This window comes from Cyprinus carpio, chromosome B10 (assembly GCF_018340385.1).
Source record: "Cyprinus carpio isolate SPL01 chromosome B10, ASM1834038v1, whole genome shotgun sequence".
In the NCBI taxonomy this organism is placed as follows: domain Eukaryota; kingdom Metazoa; phylum Chordata; class Actinopteri; order Cypriniformes; family Cyprinidae; genus Cyprinus; species Cyprinus carpio.
Window position 1 is genome coordinate 20,556,606 of NC_056606.1, and position 27,185 is coordinate 20,583,790.

The 27,185-nt window shown below is 34.9% G+C and overlaps 4 protein-coding genes across 45 annotated transcripts in view; 3 read left to right on the forward strand and 1 right to left on the reverse strand.

The window, feature by feature from the left end:
* The first annotated feature begins 1,403 nt into the window (after positions 1-1,403).
* LOC109062988 (N-acetylglucosamine-6-sulfatase-like) lies at positions 1,404-10,612 on the forward strand. Its single transcript, XM_042733151.1, has 13 exons — positions 1,404-1,719; positions 2,340-2,399; positions 2,488-2,691; positions 3,399-3,464; positions 3,764-3,862; positions 5,682-5,849; positions 6,693-6,775; positions 6,851-6,969; positions 7,047-7,150; positions 7,235-7,336; positions 9,093-9,203; positions 9,447-9,554; positions 9,638-10,612. The coding sequence occupies exons 1-13, from the start codon at positions 1,477-1,479 to the stop codon at positions 9,785-9,787; spliced, it is 1,617 nt and encodes a 538-aa protein (XP_042589085.1). The 5' UTR covers positions 1,404-1,476; the 3' UTR covers positions 9,788-10,612.
* A 738-nt stretch (positions 10,613-11,350) lies between these two features.
* Positions 11,351-13,397, reverse strand: LOC109062997 (28S ribosomal protein S24, mitochondrial-like). The gene is made up of 4 exons (XM_042733154.1): positions 13,281-13,397; positions 13,013-13,081; positions 11,909-12,020; positions 11,351-11,774 (listed from the first exon to the last, which is right to left on the reverse strand). The coding sequence occupies exons 1-4, from the start codon at positions 13,317-13,319 to the stop codon at positions 11,491-11,493; spliced, it is 504 nt and encodes a 167-aa protein (XP_042589088.1). The 5' UTR covers positions 13,320-13,397; the 3' UTR covers positions 11,351-11,490.
* Positions 13,398-13,501: 104 nt separating this feature from the next.
* On the forward strand, positions 13,502-18,608 carry LOC109062944 (nudC domain-containing protein 3-like). Its single transcript, XM_042733153.1, has 6 exons — positions 13,502-13,878; positions 15,689-15,969; positions 16,082-16,214; positions 16,363-16,506; positions 16,929-17,117; positions 18,012-18,608. Exons 1-6 carry the CDS (start codon positions 13,681-13,683, stop codon positions 18,120-18,122), a joined length of 1,056 nt encoding a protein of 351 aa, XP_042589087.1. The 5' UTR covers positions 13,502-13,680; the 3' UTR covers positions 18,123-18,608.
* Positions 18,609-21,807: 3,199 nt separating this feature from the next.
* LOC109058922 (calcium/calmodulin-dependent protein kinase type II subunit beta-like) overlaps positions 21,808-27,185 on the forward strand; it is a 61,831-nt gene continuing 56,453 nt past the window's right edge. For 18 of the 42 annotated variants that reach the window (XM_042733155.1, XM_042733176.1, XM_042733158.1 and 15 more), the window contains exon 1: positions 21,815-22,127. In XM_042733155.1, the coding sequence (XP_042589089.1) occupies positions 22,066-22,127 (62 nt within the window). In that variant the 5' untranslated portion in view covers positions 21,815-22,065. Of the gene's footprint in view, positions 22,128-27,185 lie in introns of all 42 variants that reach the window. The other 24 variants (XM_042733156.1, XM_042733164.1, XM_042733159.1 and 21 more) reach the window with 7 other exon arrangements.

Below are 27,185 nucleotides of genomic sequence, written 5' to 3' on the forward strand. Positions count from 1 at the left end.
ATATCCATTGGTGATGTTATTGTGAAAATAAGTGTGCGTGGGTTTAATGATAGAAAATAATTATTCTGTTTGAGCTATGCACTTGGTGTTTTTAAAACCAAACAGTTATGAAGAAATCAATCTTAAAGAGTATAATTTTTAAGCTGTCCTGATCGCTGCTAAACGATGCGGTGTTTTAATCACGTGTCATCTGTTACGTTTCTCTGCGCTGGCGAAGATGGACCAATCACAGCCGTTTGTGATTACTGGAAATTAATTCTGTAATCACTTATAGAATTTGTTCCGGAACAATTCGAATTATATAGCAAAGGATCGAGAATATCGATTAATATATTTTATAGATAATAGCGCGGTAAACAAACGCCTTCAAAAACCTAAAGCGTGTACACATTTCAATACGAATCTAGACGAGAGTTCAGGTTTTTGGGCCACAGGCGCCACCTCGCGGAAGACGGACCTCATGTCTCGCAGGATTGTCCCCAGGAGGGTCTATTTTGGGAAGGGTCTGTCTGCAGACTGCAAGACAGGGGCGTAACTTGAAGTGGGCGTAACTTGACGAAAGAGGCGTAACTTGAAGTTGTCCAAATCACACAGAACCACGCGAGATGTCAAAACGAGATTTTGTCGGGATGCGTTCGAAACCGCATACCCTTTAATTAGGCACTTAATTTCAATAAGAACTAATTTAACGAGCGCTAAAAGAGTACATACTCTACAGCCTGAATGCGCTATTTTGGGTGATACGGTGTTGCAGGTTTTTAGAAAGTTTTGTTTATTCCATAAAGTGTTCCGACTGGGTGCAGACATGCGTAATAAATACGAAAGGGCAGATTTTTTGATCTTCAAATGATTTTACAATACTATGTCATATGCGATAAATAAACAATATCATAAGTGAAAGAAAGGGAAGGTGAGGATTGTGACCTTGCAATACAATAAAACGCACGTGGTCTGCGTCCCAATGTGCACACAATCCATCCTGAAGTCTATGTGATAGTAATACTTTTCAACACTATTTAGGGCAGATAGTATGCACATTGTGACGCAGGGATGGTCATGTCTGATAAACTTATATTGTTAATTTGAGAGTAATAGTGTTTATTTGAGGTGTCATGTTTGTTCTATATTTCTCTTTATTAATTTACACTGAATTCTTATAACATACGTGAATAAACGAAAAAGATAGACATATATAATTATAAACTTACATTTGTCATTTTTTAATTAAATGAATTAAAAATATGTATTGTGGATTTTTAAACTAATAATGTTTTTTTTTTAAACATTAAAAACTAGACCATGTTTTTTTTAACCTTTAACCTAAAAAAAAAAAAAAAACTCTAAAAGAGCGAATGTTTTTTTGTTATGTTGTAACTTCATTATGAACTGTGACTTTATGTGAGTGCATCAGCTGTTAGATCAGGTTGCAGTCATATGACACACTGAGTGTCTCACTTCCTCAAACTTTCTCGGTTCATGCCAGCGTGTGTGCTGCTGTTCGCCACTCGAACAGGCTTGACAGCGTTTCTCCAGACAGACAGACAGACAGACAGGTTGCGGGTTTGGTCTGCTGTTGGCCTCATGGCGAGCGCGCGAGTGGTGTCCACCTGTTTATTTGTCGCGCTTCTCACCTGCACGCTCAGGTGTTCACAATGCGTCAAACTGAGCAACATCATCCTCATTCTCACCGACGACCAAGATGTGGAGATGGGGGGAATGGTAAGTGAACAAAATTAAACTTCAAATTTTTTTTTTTTTTTTTTTTTTTTTTTTTTTTGTCGTGCACCATGACAGTAACACTTCTTCACAAAGTATTGTGGTGGTGTCTTGCTGGTAAAATGTAGATGTAATACAATGGCACTGAAATGTATGTCCATAGAAATGTTGTGTAAAAATGTAGTGTGTGTGCAGAAATCTCATTCACTTTTGAATTGTTTTTTTGTTGCTATTTTAGGATTTTACATTGACATCTTTTCACAGAAATTAAGCACATTTATTAACAGATAGATGCACAGATAATGCAAAAATATTAAACAGTTAAATATGTATTAAAATGCATCATTTAAATTTAAAAAGTATACATTGTGGCATTTTTTGTACTAGTGCTGACTGAAATAAAATATGATGCACCTAAGCATCATGAAAATAACGTTGTGACTGTAAAACTTCTAGATTAAACCAGTCTCATGTTAAAGTCATATTGAAGCTGCTGTTGTTTTAAGAATTAAGTCCAGGAACAAGTCATTGGGCTAAAATTAGTGTGTGAAATCATACATCCTGTTGACTCTTTGTTACAGATTGACACTATAGGCATCTCATAGAATCTTTTTTACTCACAGACGCCCATGATGAAGACCAAAGCACTGATCGGTGATGCTGGTGTGACTTTCTCCAATGCTGTGAGTGCTTGGTCATGATCCAAAGATTTTTTTTTATGGATCTCATCTGATCAAATATCACAAGTTTCTCTCTTCCTGTTGTGTTTAGTTCACTGTCACCCCTCTGTGCTGTCCCAGTCGCAGCAGCATCCTCACTGGTAAATATCCACACAATCATTTGGTCCGAAATAACTCCATCTCTGGCAACTGTAGCAGCACAACGTGGCAGAAGGAGGCTGAGCCCTTCGCCTTTCCAGTTTACCTCAATAAGCTGCGCTACCAGACCTTCTACGGCGGGAAATACTTGAATCAGGTCCGCTTTTGTCCCGTTTGGTCCTCTATACACTATCACTTGCCTATTTGCATGGTGCTCATTCTTTGAAATTTGCCTACAATGATATCAGAAGCTCTGCACAACGTGTTTAAACATTTGCAATCTTTCAAATATTTAAAGAGTTCCAAGCCAACAACATTCTTATGGGTTTGAGAAGTTTGAGATACTGTTAATGTTTGTGTTCGTTTTCAGTTATTTCCCCTCAAATTCAAGAAAAAAAAATATTATTTAAATAATTTATATTACTTAAATATTTTCTATACATTTTTTAATATTTAATTTTTTTTAAATAATTAAAAAATATTTTTGTTGCATATTTTTGTTAATTATACAATATTTTTATTATAATCTTTTTGCATTATAGTAATGACAACATGTTAAGATAATGTGCTAAACTGTGATAAAAAAAATAATGTTGCAATGCACAAAATCTTAAGTTCTTCACTACTATATTGTTGTAATGATAATTGTGTTAAGTTATTTGTTATAAATTTTCATTTAAAATTTTATAATGAAAAAAAAAAAAATGTTAATTTAGCCTCTTTTTAGTCTTAATTTTCTGAAACTTAAAAAAAAAATATTTCCTTAGAGATTAAAAATGACTCTGGCATGTTCTTGACTCGTTTCATGAGATTCTTCCAGTATCTGTTCCCTCAGCTTACATAAATCCCTCTCTGTGTCCTCAGTATGGAAGTAAAGACGCAGGCGGTGTGGGTCATGTGCCTCCTGGCTGGGACCAATGGCACGCACTGGTAAGTCACGAACAGTGTAGACACATCTATCCAAGACTACTTCCCTTTGCTGTATGCTGTATGTGCTGCAATATGTTCTATACTTCCCTTATCTGACAGTGTCAGTCACCTATAGACAAGTGTTCATGCAGAAAGCATGGTTTAGTATGGTCATGTGATGGGTCTCATTACAACTTGAACTGCAAAAGCAAATTTGATTTTTAACCATTTGGTTTCCCTTTTACTGATGATTTAAGAGCAAATATTTCTTTTTGTTGTGCGATCGAACAGTCTTTTGGTTTTATTTTGTATCTCCACAGGTGGGAAACTCTAAATATTACAATTACACACTGTCTGCAAATGGAAAAGAGGAGAAACATGGAGACAACTATGAGAAGGACTATCTCACAGATCTGGTTGTAAGTGTTTAATGCTTTTAAGTGTAGAGTCAGCATTAATAAAGGATCTGTAAACCATTTTACTTCCATAATGTGATGCACTTCTGGGTTAAGCAGGATATTCAATGAGACTTATTTTATTTATATATAAATAGGTTATAATATACATTTATATGTATATATAAACATGCATTTGTTTTATTATATATCTTGTTATTTTGTTTAGAATTTGGAGACTGGTTTTTAATAGGCAATATGTTCATGACAAGACATTTTAATAAGTTGCTCTAAAAAATAGTTCACGATAAGCTTTGGAACAGCCTGATGGACAGCTTCATCCATCAGGCTGTCAGGAAGCTGAACTCACTCCCAAACTTGCCCCCCCCCCATCCCTCTTCTGCCCCAGGCACCACTGAACTATGAACCCCACCCCACCCAGATCCCACATCCCCAGGTCCTTCCACCCCACCTCCCTCTAACATACGATGACATGCACCAGTCACTTTGTGCAGCATTGGTCTGCTCACTACCTCATTCACCATGGAACTTTCATCATTCTACCACCTCATCAGTCAGTTTAAATAAAATAACTGCTCTTGAGCCCTTTTGTCACTTTAATCAGACTGAATGAGCTTTTTTTATGCACTAAAAATCTTTTTATCTGCACTGTTTGTTCACTGGTTTGCACTTCTGCCATGTGCCTTGCGCTGCTTTATTTAACTTTAGAGTAACGCAATTTCGATTCTCTGTATGTATGTACTGTACATGTGGAAGAATTGACAATAAAGCAGACTTGACATGACTTGATTTGGAATGTATATTAACAAAGTAAACAGAGTCATTTGACTTCAAGTTGGAACATGTCATGTCACATTCAATCAAACATTAATTTTTAGAGGTGTAAACAGCAGTTTTTGCAGCTGTTTACTTCCTGCTAAATGTGACAGCCAGTGAGTTGCTTCATCACCTGCTAAACTTGTTTTACGTTGGAAGTGCATCAGTTAACACAATGTGGTTACCAAATAATATCGCCGTTGGCTGTTTTAGAACAAGAGACTAACTGAGAAGCCACATAGTTTCATTATGTGTAACCTCCAAGTCATGAGACTGGACTGCTTGATACGGCCTGCTACATTGTTTTATTGCTTATCTGACACTAAAACCTGGGCTGAAATCTTGCCGTCACTGACCATTGCTCTGTTATTATTTAACTAAGGGCTGTTATCCCGGAAACAGATTACCTCTAGTCCTGAATTAAACTCCAGTCACAATAGTGGTTGTCCACAGTCTGGGGCTGTGTGTAACAGTGTTATTTTAATATCATTGAGATACTATTATAGATTTTTTGGGATTTAGATAGATTTTTTTTTTTTTAGATTTAATTCTTAAATTTTTAATTTTTAATTTTTTTTAAATTTATTAATTTACTTTATTGATATTTTTATTTATTAAATTGTATATTAGTTTAGTATAAATTAATATATTAATTGATTTCAGAAATTAAATTTTAGATAAAGGTTTTGTGATTGTATTGCATATTTTTGTAATTTATTTATTTATTTTAAATGTCTGTATAGTCATTTTATTTCAGTTTTGTTATTTTAGTATATCAGGTTACACTAAATGAAAATGAGACATGCAAGAATTATTTTTTTTCTTAGAAAAGGGTCGCTGAAACCCATCTGCAGCATGCGTTTATATTTTTAATGAAAAGTATGAATGTCATTGCATTATATAAAATATGAACCAAGTGGCATCTGAGGACAGCAAAAGAAAAATCTACTTTTTCCCATGAAAAACTGGTGGTTAATATCTGAAATCAAATGTATGTTGATTCTAGTTGAACCGCTCGCTGCATTTCCTGGAGGAGCGGAGCCCCAGTCACCCGTTCTTCATGATGTTGTGTCCGCCGTCTCCTCATTCGCCGTGGACGGCCGCCCCTCACTATCAGCAGACCTTCAGCGACGTCAAAGCACCACGAAACGGCAGCTTCAACATGCCTGGAAAGGTTCAGCTTTCAGTTTCATCTTTAATGACATCTGACCGATTATGAGGAAGTACCGTAGCTGTTGTAAACCATGAATATGGTTGGATTTAACAAGATCGGCTTTACATAACATATCACACTTTAAGAAACCAAATCTAATTTAATGTCCAAAAAAATTGGATACAAAATAATATTTTAATAATATTTATTGAAATGTTATAAATAATTTGGATATAATTTAACATAAATCTCAGGAATTTTATTAAAGACCTTTAATTAAAAATTTTGCGTATTAAAATATCATTGATGGTGATTGTTGTGTTTTATTGTTAAAATAGAGCAAAAAGCATGATTTTTTTTAAATTCATGTTTTGTTAAAATATATTCTTGGATTTACCAGTCAGTGAGTGTTAAGAAATTACAAAGAGTAAAAAAATAAAAATAAAAAAACCTATTTATATATATGTATATTACATGTTGCTATATGTGTTCTCAAATTTTGCCAAAATAATAAATGTGTTTATTATATATAATAAAATTATATAATAAAGTGTTAATAAATGTAAACAATGAATACCATATTAATAATTTAAATAAATTAGTTTAACAATTGAATTTCATATTATGCATTAACTATATATTTAAAAATCTATAATATTATGCATTAAATACAATTTGATGATGAATGTTATTTTCACCCAAATAGAGGTTTCAATATATATTTTATTATTTGTTTATATGTTGCCAGTTTAATTTTTTAGCCTGCATGTTCATTTTGCTAAATTATATATTTTGATGCAATTAAAGAGTTTCCTGAACTCCACATGACCATAATATGCTGTTTGTTTTTGTTTTGTTTCTTAGGGCAAACATTGGTTACTACGGCAGCCTGCGAATCCAATGCCAAACAGCTCTGTTGAGTACCTCGACAACGCTTACCGCAGGAGGTATGCAAATATAGAGTCATACAACATTCTGTCAAATAAATCTTTCTATTGAGATATGTGTTTAATATCTGATAGGTGGCAGACGCTTCTGTCAGTGGACGACATGGTGGAGCAGCTGATTAACAAACTGGATTCAATAAAGGAGTTGAGCAACACGTACATCTTCTACACGTCTGATCACGGCTATCACACCGGTGCGTCCTCAGTCTTCACAGTTTTATTGACCTGTTGTCATCTGACTTTGACACATATTTTTAAAAATCCATTTTAGGCCAGTTCTCATTGCCTATTGACAAGAGACAGCTGTACGAATTTGATATTCGCATCCCTCTTTTAGTTCGGGGTCCAGGAATCAAACCTAAACTAACACTTCAGGTTAGATCAAAGAATTACAGGTTTATTGAACAGTGTGTATGGATATATTATTAGATGTAAGAATTGTGTTCAACTGTCCACTAGTCTCCAGTGCTGAATATAGATCTTTCTATGACTATCCTGGACATCGCAGGAGTAAACCTCTCCACCGTCAACATGGACGGACAGTCTTTCCTGCCACAGATGGTGAGTGTGTCATGATTTTCACTTTCTGTTTCTGTACATGTATATTTATATTCTTATTTGTTTATGTATATGTAGTAGCGTACCGTGGGGTTTCAGTCAGGGCCTTCAGTAAGCAACTGTAAACCACATACCCACACATCTATCTTACACATCTCTGTTACAGCCAACACAGCCATATTTATATAATTGGTATATTATGCCGCACACAGGCTCTCAACAACAATGACAGCTGGTCAACAATTTCAACAATAGGCTAGATTAGGGTGGGTTAAATGCAGAGTAAATTTCCCTACATGGATCAGTAAAAGTAATCCACCAATACACGGGTCACTATGAAGATTCACGTCACTCTAAAATGATGATGCGCAGCAAAACTGTACAAATGCTGGACATCCACACACCACGTACACCTACATAACAATGTGCAGGATTCAATACTCATCAAATTATAAAGCACTCACCTGTCACTTGTAAATAAATTCTGTGCATCTGTCATTCCATGTCCCTGTACTCGTAATGAAAAGTAAACATGGCCAAATAACTTGTGCTCGGTGCTAGCTGTTAGCCACTCATAGTTGCAATCTTTGAAATGGAGCACAAAACCTTTCTCAGTTCTTCCTCTTTTGTCTGCAAAAGAGCGGCTTGAAAAAGGCATTTTTAGTAGATTGGCAACAAATCTGGTGTAGGCGCCAGTGACTGCGGCTGTCATTTTCTTTTTTCGTTGAATTTCACTTTCATACCTTGTAAAAATTCCACACTAAACGCTGGGTAGTGTTGCCAAATTGGGCTACTTTAAAACTGTTGCCGCGGGTTGTTTTTCATGTCCACTGGTTGAAGTGACTTCAATTATGTGATATTTAGCCCCGGAATGTGAATTTTACCAGGGGAACCCCGCTAAAAACATGTTTTTTATTCCTGGAAAGTGATTTTTAACGGGGGACCCCCTTGAAACGCGATTGGGTGGGTTTTGTTGAGAAGAAATCAATACATTTATTTATCAAGAATGAATTAAATTGATGAGAAGTCACAGTAAAGACATTTCTAATGTAAACAAATAAATACTGTTCTTTCTACTCATTGAAAAAAATGTATCAGTTTCCAGAAAAATATTAGGCATCTCAACTGTTACTGATAAGAATTGTTAGTGATGTTTTTTGTGTTTCAAATCAGCATATTAGAATGATTTCTGAAGGATCGTGTGACACTGAAGACTGGAGTAATGATGCTGAAAATTCAGCTTTATATCAAAGAAATAAATTGTATTTTAAAATATATTACAATAGAAACCATTTTTTTAAATTGTAATAATTTTACTGTTTTTACAGTATTTCTGATCAAATAAATGCAGCCAACCCCAAACCGTTAAACAGAAGTGTATGTTTCTCACAAAACCTGTCAGAACCACATCATATTTCAAGGCCAAATCGAAAATATTTTCTATAAAAGAAAAAAATGAAGCATGTTTCGGATGATTAAGATTTTTATGCATTGCAAAAATTTAGCACTTTCCCCTCAAATCTCATTACTAGAAAGCAACTAAACATACTAATTATAGTAATACTTTCTGCATCTAGTGTTTATGCTCATTTTTATTTTTAAGAAAAATTGTATCCGAGGAATACCAATCTCATAGCTTTTTTTGCATTCCATTAATGAGAATAATTGAAGTTCAATGAATGAGATTTCTCACAATGAGGATTGTCTAATAATGTCACAATGAAAGAAAGTCTTCTCAGTGTTTAACGTTCTCATGTAGGCACCATCGTTGCGTAACGGCACCGAACGGCCCTTCTTCCTGGTCGAGTACACCGGTGAGGGACATTCCTCTGAAGATCCCAGCTGCCCTAAACTCGGCCCTGGACTAGCTGTAAGTGCTTCAGGAATCACATACCACATTCTTAAAAACAAAACTTCTTTATTAGTTCCATGAGCAACCTTTAAAATCAGTGGAACTTTGCTATTGCACAAAAGATCCTTTATAGTGGAAAAATGTTCTTCACACTATTGTTCTTTGTAAAAGCAAAAATGGTTCTACTATGACATAATGCATTTTCCCATCAACCTCTCCTGAGTTCTTCTTACACAAAGTGATGTTTTCTCTTTCTTCTAGGAATGCTTCCCAGACTGCGTATGCGAAGACGCCTTCAACAACACGTACGCCTGCGTCAGAACTCTGAAGGATGCAAACCTGCAGTACTGCGAGTTCGCAGACAACGAGGTGAGCACATGACAGACAGGTGGGCCGTTGTGGACCCAACTTTAAGCTGAACCTCAGTGAATTTCCCCTGTGATCTCCTGCAGTCGTTCGTAGAGGTGTACAACCTGACGTCAGATCCCCATCAGCTGGAGAACATCGTGAAGAAGGTCGATCCTGCGCTTCTGCAGATCATGAACCAAAGGCTGATCAAGCTGGAGTCCTGCACGGGTGACAGCTGTCGAAACGTCAAATAAAACCGTGCCAGAGGGCGGGCCGGTCCCCAGCCCTGCTCTGAAAGCCCATCTCTAGCAGCAAACGCCAAGTTGGGTAATGTGAAGTCGTATTTCACAAATCTCTCCTGAAATTCTTAAAGAGACAGTTCATGTCCTGTCGGTATTTACTGAACCCTGACTTTCTTCTTTTTACTATGCAATGAAAGTGGATGGATTTGCATTTGGAGCAAGAAAGAAAGTCGTGCAGGTTCTCATGAGTAAATATTTACACAAATGTAATATTTGGTATGAACTCTCCCTTTAAATATGATCTGGGAAGTCACATGCACTTGTATCTACAGTGTGATTCTAGTTCAAATGCTGTCATACAGCTACATGAACACAGTTTCTAAGGGCTTGAACCAGTTCAACTGGAGAATTACTCATCATCAGCCATGGCTTATTTTTTTTTTTTTTCAGCACTTTTATGATAAATGAATGTTTAAACCAAATCTTGTCGTGTTTGGCTAAATATACTGCCATCAAAACATCTTTTGCATTTTAAGAGGTTTTTTTTTTCTGTTTGACCTTTATGTATGGTTGTTTTATTTTGATTTATTGATACTGTGAATTAAACCTTATATGTGTCCATAATTGAAAACGCTCATGTGCCACAGTGGAAATACTGTTCTGATGTTGTTATTTTAAAATGATAAAGGGAAAGGTCTGATATATAAAGGAATTTTGCCAACTTTGATTTTAGCCTTAAACGTGTTTGTGCCTTTTTGCACTAAAGCAGTGTTTGTGCCTTTGTATGATACAAATGTTGAATAATTTTGAATAATCAATAAATTTATGAAGACAGACTTTGCAGCGTCCAATTGATGCAAACAGTTTCCCTTCTAAACGTTTTCTGATTAAAGTCATCTAGACTGATTAAATTAAGAAACTGTGTATGATGAACTTTATGGAACATGCATAATATTCTTAATATAAAATAATATTTATTGCTGACTGAATTAAAGACTCAGTGATTTTAACCCTTGTTAAGTCAATCTATAAAGTACATAATCAAATAAATTAAAAATAAAAATGCAAAATACATAATTCACTGCTTTTTTTTTTTTTAAGTGACGAACAACAACAACAAAAGCTTCAGGGTCATTCATTTATTTTTCCATTAAGGGGCAATTTTTTTTTCCAGGGCATTTTTTTTCCTTTTGTAAAAGGAGTTATCTTATTATATGTATTTGTGTTGTCTTTTATGTTAAATTTGGCATTTTCTTCATTCCTGGTAACTAATCTAAACGCCTCTGATTGGCCACTGCATTCATTCGCTCAACAGAAAAATGCGATTGGTTGCAATGCTAAACGCTGCAAAAAAAAAAAAAAAAAAAATGCATTGAATTAATTGTATTTTATGAGAAGATCTGATTTTAATGCCACAATCAACAATTCATTAAATTTTAAAATGTGGAGTTTTAGTTGGTATAACTATGCAATTTTTGTGGGAATTTTTGCACCAAACCCCTATTAATTTCCAACCCTGGCATGAAGTAATAAAGAAATATTTTGTTCCTTACAAATAAACACAGTGTAAGACCCTTTCAAGTTACTATCATGAGATCATTTTTACTAATGATTTTCCAAATAAATCACAAAACACCTTCACCGACACTTACTGGACAGTATAAAACATACTAATAAAGAGAAATCACTTCTGCTTTTCCCCACAACACATGGCCTTAAAGATATTTGTAGACTACTTTTTCTTCTACCGTCTGCATCTCGATTTTAACTGGACATTTGTAGAAATGGGAGAGCAGTTCCTCTGTGTAACCAATGAGAAAGTAGAATTTCGACGGTAAGAGTTTCTGTATCATCACAGCACAGATGAGCAGGAGGTTTCCTCTGCGTTTGATCACCACCTCATCCGCTAAACAGCCGTGAAACGTGCCGTACATGAAGCGTCTGATGAAGACGTCCTCCACCACACGCTCCGCCGCTCCATCTTCACCCTGAAGATTACCTGCGGGATGTAAAAAAAGAGTCTTGTTTATGCACTCACAGATACTACAGGTAAATGAACCAACGAGGTCTTTATTAGCATCCCACAGAGCTTCAGTAATGCTGAACAAGTTAAAGAGTGGGGATGTGAGTTACTGGTGTGCTGTGAGAGCCAGCCCTTCCTGTGGCCGATGTGATGAGGGTGATACGCCTGCTCATAAGTCACTGGCTTGTCTCCTTTAGCCACTCGAATACGAGCTGCACGGTTCTGTTAGAGAGGAGACAGATCCTCTGGGTTAAAAATGCAGATTAAAAAAATACCGATTCTAGTCTTATATAATATTCAATGTGTCCAGGCTTTGTTTGAAATGGATTTTGTCTAATACTTTGACATTTGTAAACGACAGTCTGATGTGGAATAAAATTTGAGAACTACTTTATAGATACTAAATCACAAATTAAATGTCTCAAACACGTACATTTTACCGTCGCAATCTTGTAAATAGATTTCACTAACATTAATATTGATATTTCTTGTACATTTTGTGCTTTACATGTAGAAATGTTCTTTTATTTATTCTGGAGTTTTGAAACCGTTTTATGCATTTTTTGCTTATGTCTTATCATAAGGAATATTATTTAATTAGTCTGCTACTTCTATTTGCTCATTTTAGTATGCATAAATGTAAATATGGGACAAATAAGGCTTTGTTTTCATTTTTAAGGCAGAAGTTTAACATTACAAAAATAGTAAAATACTATAATACAAAGCTGTAAAATGTGTTAATATTTTTAGTGGTATATCGCGATTAATCGCATACAAAATAAAAGTTTTTGTTTACATAATATTTGTGTTCTGTGTATATTTATTATGTATATATAAATAAACACACATAGAGTATATTTTTTGAAAATATTTACATGTCTATATTATAAATAATATATAAACATAACATTTTTTCTGAAATATATACATGCATGTGTGTGTATTAATATATCCATAATAAATATACACATTACACATGCATAAATTATGTAAACAAAAACTTTTATTTTGGATGCGATTAATCATTTCACAGCACTAAATATTTTCAATTTTTTTTTTTAATGTTTTTTCGTACTTTTTATTTTTGTTTTTTTTTATTTTTTTTTCTTAGTTTTTTTTTTTAATTTTGTTTAAGATTATGTAAATTAAATGTGCTTGGATAAACAAGATTGCACATTATAAACTAATTAAAACACTGGAGTTCGACCACATACCTTCAAACAAGCTGCAGTACAGTGAATGTTCCTGAAACATGCCGCAGAATTTAACTGGCTGCTCACCATCTACAAAAACAGAGGACATCTGATAAATGATATTTACTACTTATTCAATCTAAATCGTGCTTTGCATCCCACACTACATTCAGTGCCAGTAGCATATATATCTATCAGACCGCTTCTACGTCAGTTACATAAGATATGGAAGATCCTCTCGATTAGACGTTATTAGTTAGAATAGCAAAAAAGTCTAATTAAATCTTACCGACAACAATTTTGTCTTTCTGACCAAGGACGTCGCCATGTTTTTGCAGAACAGCGCATTACTGCCACCTGCCGCACTGGAATTATAATATAATATAAATTATTATACTATAAATATTACATTCGATGTGTTATATATTGTAAATATGTGTATGTAATAAACGTAATAAAAAAAAAAAAAAAAGCTTTTAAAGTGATTTATTATTGGCTAGACTTTTATTTTGTAATGAGTGAACAGGAAGTGTCGTAGCAGCTGCTCAGTCTCGAAAGATCTGTTGTTGTTCTAGTGCTGTTAGCCAAGTTTTCTGCTGGCTCTCTGCTGCTTTGGGTTTGTTTTTCGTTAATAGGCATCTAAATTAAACAGCTTTCGGTCAGATTTGTTCCCGCTGAGCTACCCGGCCATGTCTTCTCCGCTGGAAATGACTGAGCTGTATGATAACGCGCTGTTGGGGATCCTGCAGCATGTTGGAAACATTCAGAATTTTCTGCAGGTTTATTTTGGGTTCCTCTACAGAAAGACGGACTTCTACCGCCTCCTCAGCGGCCCGCAGGACCGCATGGGCTTCCCGCCCGGAGTAGCTGAAAAAATGGTGTTCAAGGTACTGACTGACTGTTGTTTCGATCCATTAAACTGACTGGATAATTTAGAAATAAATATAAATGTGGCAGTACCATGGTGCAGTGATGGCATCAGCTGAGAATACCATGGTAGTACTAAATTATTATTATTGGGGATGTCAGTTTAACTCGTTAGTTAAGTTAGTTATGAATAATGACGCTTTGGCCCCGCCCTCAAACCTGTACGTCATCTTACATTTAATACAGTGGACTGTTGACAAATATAATGCAGGACAACTCCATAAATGCACTTATGGCATAAAATTAAAAATTTTGGGCCAAAAAGTGCCCCTGTATGAGTTTTTGTCTCATATTTATATCACATGATAAGTGCTGATTATGTCCGAATAGCACGAGTGCAAATGTGATTTCATACAACAGTTCAGAAAATAAAAAGGTAATACTGTTATATTTTAAACGCAATATTTTGTGTTATTGCTCAATTTTGCCAACGAAAATATTACCTATAAAGCCACCGCTGAACTTTTGTTCGTCTGTGAGCAACACAGCGGTGTTTAGTTTTGAAGGAATCTGCGTTTTGAACGAATCATTTGAACCAATGATTCAAAAGTCCATGTTCATAGAAAGAGCCGTTTATTTGATTCCTGAATGAATCGGCCGTTTGAACGAATCGAATGAATGAATGACTCAAAGACATTTACCGCCACCTGCTGGCAGTTTTAGTTTCTTCTTAGAGTATCATTTCATTTATTAAAAAGAAATAAATAAATACAAAAACATTAAAGGGATAGTTCATCAAAATAAAAAAAATCTGTCATTTACTTATTATAAAGACTGTTGGAAACTAAGCTGTTTTGATTATCAGTGAAAAAATTACTGAGATGTTTCTCTAATTATATTCTTTTATGTTCCATAGTTTATGTTAAGCCATTGTAGTCTAAATGTTTATGTGTAATACATTTTATGTTGAATCAAACAAAATATTTATTTCTAAAACTACTATTTGTAATGTCTACTTTATACTTTCTCATTTAACACAATAATAACTTTAATAATCTTTTGTGGATATTTTCACAGCCAAATTTAGTTTTGCAATTATTAGATTAATTAATCACTACACCATGTAATTAATTAGTTTTAATATTTTTATCGACTTACAGCCCTAATTATTATATTCATGTACTATGATATTAACGTATTTCAAATAGTACCATGGTGCTTCTGTGTTGGTACTTGTTCAAAAACATGGTATTGTCTTGTTTTGCTTTTAATGTGTGACATCTAGCCATGTCAGTGTTTTAGATGTTTGTGACAATAGTAAAATGTATTATTAATATTATCAAAATAATTAAATGAATCAAAATGAATAATAATTCATTAAATAAAAATAAAATAAAAATTAAATTATAATATTTACAGCATGCAGCTGTTGGTGTAACATTGTCTTCAAAATAAATAATTTATTAAATTAATTGTATTATAATAAATCATTTTAACAATTAATATTATTTATGTACCATTTTGTAATTGCTGTGGTAGTGTCTTATTAATATTAAAAATGATTTCATCACTCAAAATAAAAATATTAAATTAAAACATTTTAATTATTAGTGTATTTTATTTATATTATGCCACTTTATAATTGCTGTAAGGGTCTTTAAAATAATTGAATTAATTAAACATTAATTTATTAAAATAAAAATTATAAAATAATTTATAATAATTAAGTCATTTATATATATTATTTTATTATCCCACTTTGTAGTTGCTATAACAGACTTAAGAGTTTATTGAATTTACTGTAAGTGAATTTTTTTTTTTTCCCATCAGACGTTTAAGTTGTTTGAGAATCTTGCGGAGCAGGACAGAGAGAGGGCAGCGAGGCTGGCAGAGGGTAATAAAGCCGCTCCTCCTGCAGTACAGGAGCTGGAGGTTCAATCAGAACAGGACGCTGAAGCTCCTGTGGAGGAGAAGAGGAGCACAGAGGAGCCCGCAGCTGTCCCAGCACCATCAGCACAGAGCACAGAGACACACGGAGAGACTCAGAGCAGCACCGCTGAGCCAGCAGGAGCCGCAGCGCCATCAAACTCCGATTCTGACACAGCCAAAGTGTATGCTTGACCTTTAAATCATTTGCTCAAAAATATGAATACTAAAAGGTCTCACTGACCTCAAAGGTTTGTGCATGGTTTTGACCTATTAACAAGTTCTACTTTTTTTCAGTGGACAAGAACGTTTTCAGTCGAATGCAGACAGTTACAATGGTGCTGTTAGAGAAAATTACACCTGGTCGCAGGATTACACGGATGTGGAGGTTCGAGTGCATGTGCAGCCTAACATCGTTAAAGGCAGACAGGTGTGTATCTTGCTGCCATCTGATTTTATCAGTGTTACTGTCTCACAGTTTGGCAGAATCCTCATTTCCATCTATTAATCTTGCCGTGTAGTATTACCACAAAGCTAGTTTGATAACAGTCTGCTGTCTGTTCCATCTTTGCGCGCAGGTGTCTGTGGATCTGCAGCCGGGGAGGGTCCGTGTGGCCGTGAACGAGGGAGGATCACAAAGAGTCCTGATGGAGGGCGAATTCACACACAAAATTAACACTGAAAGTTCCCTATGGAGCCTGGAGCCCGGCCGATGCGTTCTGGTACACATTGTTTTTGGATGGTGTATCTGAAATGGTGATAGACTGATGCATCTGCCAATTTCATTGTGACAGTATTTTAAGTTAAAGATTTTCGTCTAATTTTTATATTTTGTTTGATTTCATATTTTTTTTTGTTAATGTATTTGTTTTTTTTTTATTAGTTTTAGTTACAGGGTTTTAAGTTGATTTGTAGTGCAATTACAGTATCAAAACATCCTTAAACCAAGATAAAACCTGCAGAAACCTTGTAGTTAACAATAACAGCCCTGTTTTCTGTACATCTCATTGCTGTCATTAAATTGTATTCTGTATTGTATTATAAGGAATTTAAATTATTATTATTTGAGGCAATGTAAGCTGGAGACAGATCTGTAGATAGTAGCTGTAGATACTCGTGATGATCATTTGGACTTTTCCTCCAGCTGTCCCTCAGTAAAACCGGGGAGGTTTGGTGGAGTGCCGTGTTGAAGGGTGAGGTCGAGATCGATGTGAACCAGATCAACCGGGAACGCACTATGGCAACTGTAGATGAAGAGGAGCACGCTGTGCTGGACCGCCTGTCGTTTGATTACCACCAAAAACTCCAGGGGAAACCACAGAGCCATGAGATTGTGAGCAAGCAATGGAAATTGTTATTTTCTATGCTGCTTCATAACTGCTCTGGAATATAAAAGGAGTTCAGTCCAAGGACGCTGCTGAAAATGTGCTCACCCTCGGGCCATCCGAGATGTAGATGAGTTTGTTTGTTCATCAGAGCAGATTTGAAGAAATGTAGCATTACTTCACTTGCTCACCAATGGATGCTCTGCAGTGAATGGGTGCCGTCAGAATGAGAGTCCAAACAGCTGATTAAAACATCACAGTAATACACAAGTAGCCCACACCACTCCAGTCCAGCAATTAATGTCTTGTGAAGCAAAAAGCTGCGTGTTTGTAAGAAACAAATCCATCATCAAGATGTTAACTTCACACTGTTGCATCTAAAATATGAGTCCTAATCGAGAGAAATATGCACAGATCAAGCACCAAGCAAAAACAGTCCAAAACAGTTCAAATATGTAGGTAGATTTTGATGTGAGGGGACAACAGTGGATAGACTTTTTGACTGGAGGAAGTGTTAATGTGAATATGGACTGAAGCAATGGTTTAAAGTTAAAAACATCTTGATGGATTTGTTTCTAACAAACACGCATCGTTTCAAGCGGTTGATTGCTGGACTGGAGTGCTGTGGGTTACTTATGTATTACTGTGATGTTTTAATCAGCGGTTTGGAGTCTCATTCTGACGGCACCCATTCACTGCAGAGCATCCAACAACAAGTGATGTAATGCTACATTTCTCCTAATCTGCTCTGATGAAGAAACAAACTCATCTACATCTTTGATGGCCTGAGGGTAACTACATTACAGCAAATTTTCATTTTTGAGCAAACTATTCCTTTAAGAGCTTTGGCACTTGTTTGCATCTGGATATTGCATTGAAAGATGTTTTACTTTGTGTTTCAGAAAGTCCACGAGATGCTGAAGAAGGGCTGGAATGCTGAAGGATCTCCATTTAAAGGCCAAGACTTTGACCCCTCCATGTTCAACATCCCACCCAGTGCTGTGCAGTTTTGAGGTCACATGACATGCCAGATGTAAAGTCAGCACTTCATGTAACAAACACACACACACTGAAGTACAGTGACGGTGTCGGTTTCTTGCAGTGCTATAAAAGGTCTGCACTGCACATCTTATGCCAATACAGCTGATTCACTGACACTGATAATTGTCTCATGTTTAGTTGCCATGCAAAATGGGTCATTGATCATTTATAATTTTTAGTGTTTTATGAAATCAGTTGACTGAGGTTTTCTTTAGTGTCTGTGATCTTACATTTGCCCAGTTATTCGGGCTTGTTGATTGTTAGTTTTCATACTATTTCAGTGATCTACAATAGCAGCAGTGAAACAAAGTTTCATCAGATAAGTTAAGGGTTTGCACTGTTTCTTTAAGCAGATTGCTGCAGTTCACACAAGAAAGAAATTCTTCCCTTCACTTGTTTCCGCCATTTGCATCAGATTTTTGTGCCTGAATCTAATAAAACCTTTTGCAAACATTAAATTTGTCTTATTGTTTGATTGCTGTCACACTGCATTAGATAACAACGTATTGGCACAAACATATTTTTCAAGCTAAAAACGTCATTAAAATAAATAATTAAATGATAAAACTCCAAAATGTTGGTGGACTCTTCTCTTTAGTTCACCCCACACATTTTCTGTAGGGTTCAGAGGACTGGGACAGCCATGGCAGAACATTCATTTTGTGCTCGGTGACCCATTTTTGTGTTGATTTTGATGTTTGTTTTGGAAGATCCAACCATTTCTAGCACAGGCGGTCAGGTTTTGAGATTTTTTTTCATGTGCCGGTATATTGCTATTAGCTAGAATCCATGATGCCATGTATCTGAGCAAGATGTTCAGGACCTCTGGCAGAAAAATAAGCCCACAACATTAAAGATCCAGCAGCATATTTAACCGTGGGCATGGGGTACGTTTTATCCCTGTGTGCACCAAACCTAATTCTTGTGTGCCAAAAAGCTCTTTTTAGCTTCACTTGACCTCAGAACCCAGTCCCATTTGATGTAGAAGTAGTGTTTGGCAGCTGAATATGCTGGAGTTTGGTTTTGGATGAGAGCAGAGGATTTTTCTTGAAACTCTCCCAAATGACTTGTGGTGATGTAGGTGCTGTTTGATATTTTTAAAGCTTTCTGACCACAAGACTGAAATAATTTCTACAATTCTTTAGCTGTGAGCCCTGTAGAGTCTTTGGCCACTCAGACTCCTCCTACTTATCTTGTATTAAAACAATATAGACGGGCAGATTTGTAGAGATGCACCGATTGCAAATTTCTTGGCGGACCTGCCAATATCGATTTTCTCTCTAAGAATAAAAATTGACAGCATATACAAACAAAAATCTATGCCAGTTTCAATGCAAAAGGTTATTTGCACAATAAAAGAAATTATTAAACATTACAATTCCCCCAATCTTGACAAAGTTACAGATGTTCTCTCACTTAAACAACTCTCAAAATAAAGTACTGTGACTGGTAAGAGGTAGAAATAACAATTAACTTAAAATGTGTTGCTGTATGTAACAAAACAAGTCATTACAGATTTCATTTTTTCCCTAATCTTATTAAATGTGTCATCTTTCACATCAAATTCTTACTTTGTTTCAATTAATTCAGTCAGAATAATTAAAAACTGTATCAACAAACTCCATCTTTCCACTGCAGGAAACACAGAAGCTGCATCTGAAGTGGCATTAGATGTATTTACACAGACTGTTTGATGAAGCTGAGGTGCCATAAATGCATTTCAAATGCATAAATAATTTTATAAGATTAATGTTTTACATATTTGTTTTAAACATACAAATAAATGTTGCAATGTTGCAATAAATGGGAAAAATGCAATGATACTTTTAAATATGACCAAACCACCAGTAGGTGGCGGCAAATTACTGTTTCAATGAGTGAGTCATTTCATCATTTATTCAACCAATTTGTTCAAACAGCTGATTTATTTAGAAACTAGGCAAGTGACTGTCTTTAGGAATGTGCCACTGAATCATTGACTCACTCGATTCGTTCAAAAACGTGGATTCATTCAGTAATGTAACACCGCTGTGTTGCTGGGAGTCAAAAATATCTTGGTCGTTTAATGTTGCTTAACTAAATCAAATATTATAAAAAAAAAAAATAATTCTACCGCAGTATGGGTCTATAACTTTATAACTGTTGCGCTTATTTTTTTTTTATTTTACACGAGTCTCAGACTCACTCAGGCTGCGCGAGCCTCATCTGGCACGACATCAATACATTATCAGTTGCCGTGAGGTTATCTTTTTGATATTTTGCTTATTCTGGTCCCTGGCCGGTCGATCGGTTCATCTCCGCAGATTTGTAACATTTCTTGTAGATTAAAACTTCTTAATTATTGTCTGATGGTGTAAATAAGAGTTTTCAACAATTTAGCTAATTTCTTACATCATCTTTCTGTTTTGTGAAGTTCAACAATCTTTTACTGCACATCAGAATTTTCTTTGGTTTTACTACTTGTGATTGATGTTTGAGGGAATTTGACCTTAGTGTTACCTCCTTTCTGTGAAACTGGAAGTCATGGTTGGAGAATTTCATGTTTCTAGTCACCTTGCCAAGGAGAGATGTGTAAAGTATCTGTCAAGTATATCCCTCCTCATATTTAACATATTTTAGCACACCAACCTTGGTGTGCTAAAATATGTTAAATATGAGGAGGGATATAAGTGTGCTAAAATATGTTAAATATGAGGAGGGATATACTTGACAGATACTTTACATATAAGAATTTCCAGGGGTGTTAATAACTGTAGACAACCTCCATTGGAAGAAGAGAAAATTGTTTCTTTTAGCTTAAATTCTTTGATTTTTGTGAAATTTTTGAATGAAAGAGCTAAAGGATAAACAATGTGATTTATTTTCACAATCTTTTTTCATCATATTAACCACGGGTTACTATCTATCTATCTATCTATCTATCTATCTATCTATCTATCCATCCATCTATCTATCTATCTATCTATCCATCCATCCATCCATCCATCCATCTATCCATCATCCATCCATCTATCCATCTATCTATCTATCTATCTATCTATCTATCTATCTATCTATCTATCTATCTATCTATCTATCTATCTATCTATCTATCTGTCTGTCTGTCTGTCTATCTATCATCATATGTAGGGTATATACAGTATATATATATATATATATATATATATATATATATATATATATATATATATATATATATTACCAGTATTCATACCAGTATTATATATATATATATAAACACACACACACACACACACACACAAATACACACATTTATATATTTATGTATTCAGTTTAACATGCATGAAAAATTACACGTGAAAATAAAAGAAAAGTGTCAATTTGTGAATTGCATCAGATTGCATCACATTGCTTTTTACGCGTTTTTTTCCTTCTTTTCAGCGTTGAGCATTATAACCAATCACATAGATTTCTGTTTAGCTTATGGCCAATCAGGGGCTTTTAGGTTAGTCATTGCTGAAAACAACGAGTGCGCAAATTATGTGCGTGTTTCGTGGGATGACATATATTCGAAGAGTTGTATATAGATTTGGTCAGTTAAACTGAACATCATTAATTTCTAAATGTGTTATTAGTTTCATAATCACAGCACCTCTCCATACACCCACTTAAAAAAGGTGAAAAATGGAGAGATGTAAGCTCCGCCGCGCCCTCCAGCGGCGACAGCGCGCGCTTCTCACAGCGGAAAACTAGTGCACTGCAGTCGAACGGCGCATTCGGTGAGAGGTCGGTAAAGCAGTCGAGCCTGCTCGTCGGCGAACCTCTCCCTCACTCGAATCCGTGTCCACGTTGAAGTTCTGTCCTCAAAAATCCCGCAAGTCGAAGGTACAGGAGAATAATCGTGGTGCTGGACACACAGCTCGGATATTGCCCGCGAACGCTGAGGGCTGAGAAATGGCAACGACAACTTGCACGCGCTTTACCGACGAGTTCCAGCTGTATGAAGAACTTGGAAAGTAAGATTTGCTTTCTCTGCTTGTGTTTGTGCGTAACCGGAGTGTCTTGTGTTGATATCTCGCATTTCCTGAATGTAAATTCATATGCAAAAGCCCAAAGGAGTTGTGGGGAAACATTAGAAGGAGTTGCGTTTAAATACTCGTACAGTTTAACTATATCGAGTCTATGATGATAATAATCTGCGATCTGGTGATCATTTTGATAAATGTTTGATGCATTTTGGCATCTGAAATGCATTGAGTATCTTTCGGGAATCCTAAAGGCGTGTTGCATTTAAATACTCTGTTATCATATATGTTAAAGTTAATGTTTACATATTTACTATATGCGCATGCATATGTTTTTTTTTTTTTTTTTTTTGCATGTTTGAACTCGATGCATCTCGTGCAGGATGCATAAAAGAGCTGTCAGGAAACATCAGAGGGAGTTGCATACAAATACTCCCACTACTGTGTTATTTGAACTGTCTGTGCTCATAAATATAAGCCGTCAGGGGTAAAGTTTGAGGAGATTGCATGTTTTGTGGCCCCTCTGGTGCATTTCATGCAGAAAGCTCAGAGGAGCTGTCAGGAAACATTAGAGGGGAGTTGCATTTAAATACACCCACCACTGTGCATATTACAGTGAAGATTTATGTGCATACAGTCTCTGATTATAAAAATGAGCATGCAGGTGTTAAATCTGAGGATGTTGCATCCTTTTTATATGCTGTTTGGAAATATAATGTGGAGTTGCTTTGAAATGCATTAACTAAAGAGCTCTTATAGTGAGTGTATTGAATTAAAGATAAAACATGATCAATCAGGGGTTAATTTAAAGGATATTGCATGTTAATGTGGAGATATTGTGTATCTAGAATGCACAAGGGAGTTGCATTAATATGCATGTGAGTATTTAACAGAATCCTGAGAATATTGCATGGTGCATTTCATGCAGAAAGCTCAGAGGAGCTGTCAGGAAACATTAGAGCAAATTACAGTGAGTTTATTTCATATGTCTGATTATAATTATCAGCTGTCGGGGTTATTTGGAGGTTGTGTTCAGTGTGATACATTCGAGAGTATAACCAGGCCGAAAGGTCACTACGTTTTATTTCTACACTCTTTAAAAAAAAAGGTACAACGCTGTCGCTGGGGCGGGATCCTATAGGTAAAAAAATTAATTTTTTAATAAATAAATTTATTAACAAATTTGGACAGTTTTGTACTCTTTTTCTGAGAGTGTATATGTAGGGTTGATACAGTGTGTAAAGAGTTTTTATTATGAACGTTACAATGTAACATAAACTCTGGTGTAAAGGGTGAAGCAGTGAACGGTCGCTACATTGTGTCGTTCTGTCTGGTGACATTTGGAGCTGCGAGAGCTGCCCGGGCGGCTGTTTGCTGTCTATAATCTGACTGTGTGTGTGTGAGGCATGCCAGCGGCCTGACGTTAGGAAATTATTATACTCTCTCAGCCCCCCCCCCCCCCCCCCCCACCCCCAGCCCCCCCCCCCCCCCCCCCCCCCCACTTCTCCTCCAGTCAGTCAATATTGCGTTTCTTTTGCACCTTTTTTCTCTCGAATTATTAAACAGGCCCCATGTGTATCACCCACAATCACATAAACACACAGATGGTAGTAGACAGACTTCTCTCATAATCCGTTTCATAACTTTTTAAACTTCTCATTTTTATAAATACTCACTCTGCGGGTTTCATTTTCAGTTCATCTCAACGTAGTGTATATTCCCGCTCACTGAGGAGAAATAGACATTTTTAAAATCTTTTTAAACATTTTGTATTTGTGATGTTTCAGCAGATCTTCACCGTACTGAGCTGAATATTTGACCACATCCTCAGTTTGTGGTGGAGACATGCATTTTAGCCTTTTCTTAACAGCTTTTTGTTAGATAACTGTACATGCATACTGTAAGTAATTATACATATAAATATATATTCATAATGTTATATAGAAATATTTTTTATAAATATAAATTAATTATACATTTTTTTTATATCTATATATTTGTGTGGGTAGTGTATGTAAAAAAAATGACCTCAAACTTTTAAGAAATATTTCTTGATCACCAAATCAGCATATTAAAATGATTAGTCCGGCTGCTTTGCCATCACAGGAGTAAATTATATTTTCAAATATGTTTAAACAGAAAATCATTTTTTTTAAATTGTAATAATATTTCACATTAATACTGTTTTTAACTATTAAATAAAAAACTATTTGGATCAAATAAATGCAGACTTGGTTATTATTATATTATATTATGAACTCGGTAGCATTTAATGGTTTAATTTACAGTTATAGGGTTATGACTTGTCAGAACAATGTTTTTTGGGTTTGTGAGCGTGTTTTCTGCTGCTGTGTGTCAGTTTACCCTGAACACCTCAGCAGCCCGCAGCTCGGCGGTTCAGTTTTCCTGACAGGCCGACGGCAGTAAATCAGCTCAATGTCTCCGCTGAGACGCTCAGGCTGTTTCCAGCACTAATGAAACGACACGTTTGCTAACTGAGCGCACGAGTCTGCAGAAAGACGGCTCTCCGGCCTCCACCCGGTCTCATGACCTTCTGCTTTATTAGTCGAGAAGTTTCTTCTTCTTCATTCTTCTTGAACGCGTTGTTTCCCACACACTGGCAAGCAGTAATTTATTTCATCAATTATAATAATACATGATATTAGTGGTTGACTGAGTTTATTAGCTGATATTTTTTAATTATCGGCATTGGCTGAAAAGTTTTTCTGTTTTGATTGATAAATGTCACAAGTGGGACTTTTATTGTAACAGCTCTGTGATCTTTAACTTTAGTAAATACCAAAAGGATTATTTTTAGTAAATATTATGCAAAACCAATTTAATTGCAGCAGTTGTTATGCATGTGTTATTCATGATCTTTCAATTAAATGCAGTTTCATATATATTGGCTTCATATCAGCCATCATAAAACATATTGTCACCCACTACATTATACATGTTGATGTGTTAATATGCTGCCTTTATTGCAATCTGCAATGGCACCATGGTACATTAATGATATCAGATGGTAATACTATGGTACTTCATTATCATATAAAAATATCATTGTATTGAATTATATGCAGTATATATTTATATCTAGGGCAATATTTGATGTTTAATTTTGCATTCACAAAGAGTTAATTTTTAAAACATGAATAATTTAATAGTTTAATAGCTGTGAAATGTTAAATATTAAAATATGCAAATATTAAAATGTATATATTTTTTTATAATATAGTTTAATGTTTTCATGCCTAAATTAACTTGCAGCATTTAAAGTTATTGAGTTTAGTTTGTAGTGTTCTTATTTTTCATTTTAGGAATTTTAATGTCATAATTTCTTAACATAATAACATAAGTTATCGGCAGTGTTACACTTGCAGTTGGGATACTATTATAGATTGTATTAATATTTTGAATCAGTTTTTTTTTATTATTATTTCTGGTTTCATTTAAATTTTAATTTAAGTTTTAGTAATTTTGTTGTGTGTTTTGACCATTTTGTGTTTTTTACCCCTATATGTCTGTATAGTTTCCATGAATTTTTTCCAGTTTTACACTCTATATAGTCTTTATTCATTTTAATTTAATTTTCAGTTATTTTAGTACTTCAAGTTAGAATGAGTACTACATTTTAAACTAAACTAAAATTTAGTATTATATTAAAATGAGATATTTTGCATAGGCCATATATTTATATAGGCCTATTTTTTTTTTTTTTTTTTTAAGTTCCAGATTTTTTTTTATTGTTTTAATTTTAATTTTTGTTTTTGTTAACTGTATTGTATTTTTTTTTTTTTTTTTTATTGAATAAAAAATAAAAAAGGTAATTGCGACTTTCTATCTCACAATTCTGACTTTTTTTTCATAATTGCATAATTTAAACTCGCAATTGCGAGTTTAAAAGTCAGAACTGCGAGATATAAACTCACAATTATAATTTTTTTTCTTTCAATTGCAAGTTTATATCCCACAATTCTGACTTTATATCACGCAAATCTAAAAAAAGTTTTTCTCAGAAATTCTTTTTGCAAGAATCACGCAATTCTTGCAAAAAGAATTGCAAGATATAAACTCGTAATTCTGAGAACATATCACTGGACTTTAACTCGCAAGTTAAGTTAAGTTTATATCACGCAATTCTGACTTCATAACTCGTAATTGTGTGTTATAAAGACAGAATTGCGAGATATAAACTCGCAATGGCGAGAAAAAAAGTCACAATTGTGAGTTTTTATCTCGCAATTTTGACTTTATATCTCGCAATTCTGACTTTATAAAAAGTAAGAATTGTGAGAAGTCGCAGTTGCAAGTTAAAAAGTCATGATTGTGAGATATAAAGTTGTAACTCCTGAAAAATAGTCAGAACTGCAAGATATAAACTCACAGTTATGACTTTTTTTTATTGCAATTGCGAGTTTATATCCTACAATTCTGACTTTATATCATGCAATTCTGATAAAAAAGTTTTTCTCAGAAATTCTTTTTGCAAGAATCACGCAATTCTTGCAAAAAGAATTGCAAGATATAAACTCGCAATTCTGAGAACATATCACTGGACTTTAACTCGCAAGTTAAATTAAGTTTATATCACGCAATTCTGACTTCATAACTCGTAATTGTGTGTTATAAAGTCAAAATTGCGAGATATAAACTTGCAATTGCGAGAAAAAAAAGTCAGAATTGTGAGGAGATTAGGTATAAATTTTTTTTTTTTTTTTTTTTTTTTTGGTGGTGGGATTGGGTTGTATTAAGGCATGTTATCAGTCAGAACATTAAATGATTATCCATAAGCTTATTGGCATTAGCTAGAATTTTAACATCCATTACTAATTTACATGGCAATCCTTGTCATGTTGAAAATGTCCTAAAACGTAGTACTACCATGTTACCGTATCCAAAAAGTCACTTTTTTGAAAGTGTATGGTTGACCTTTACACCTCTGGCATGATGTTTTGAACGATGATCCGCAACTAATGATGCTCAAGCTCTTCCAGGCTTCGTTTCTTCTAGTCCGCTAGCCAAGCCAATCGTGTGCAGGTGATT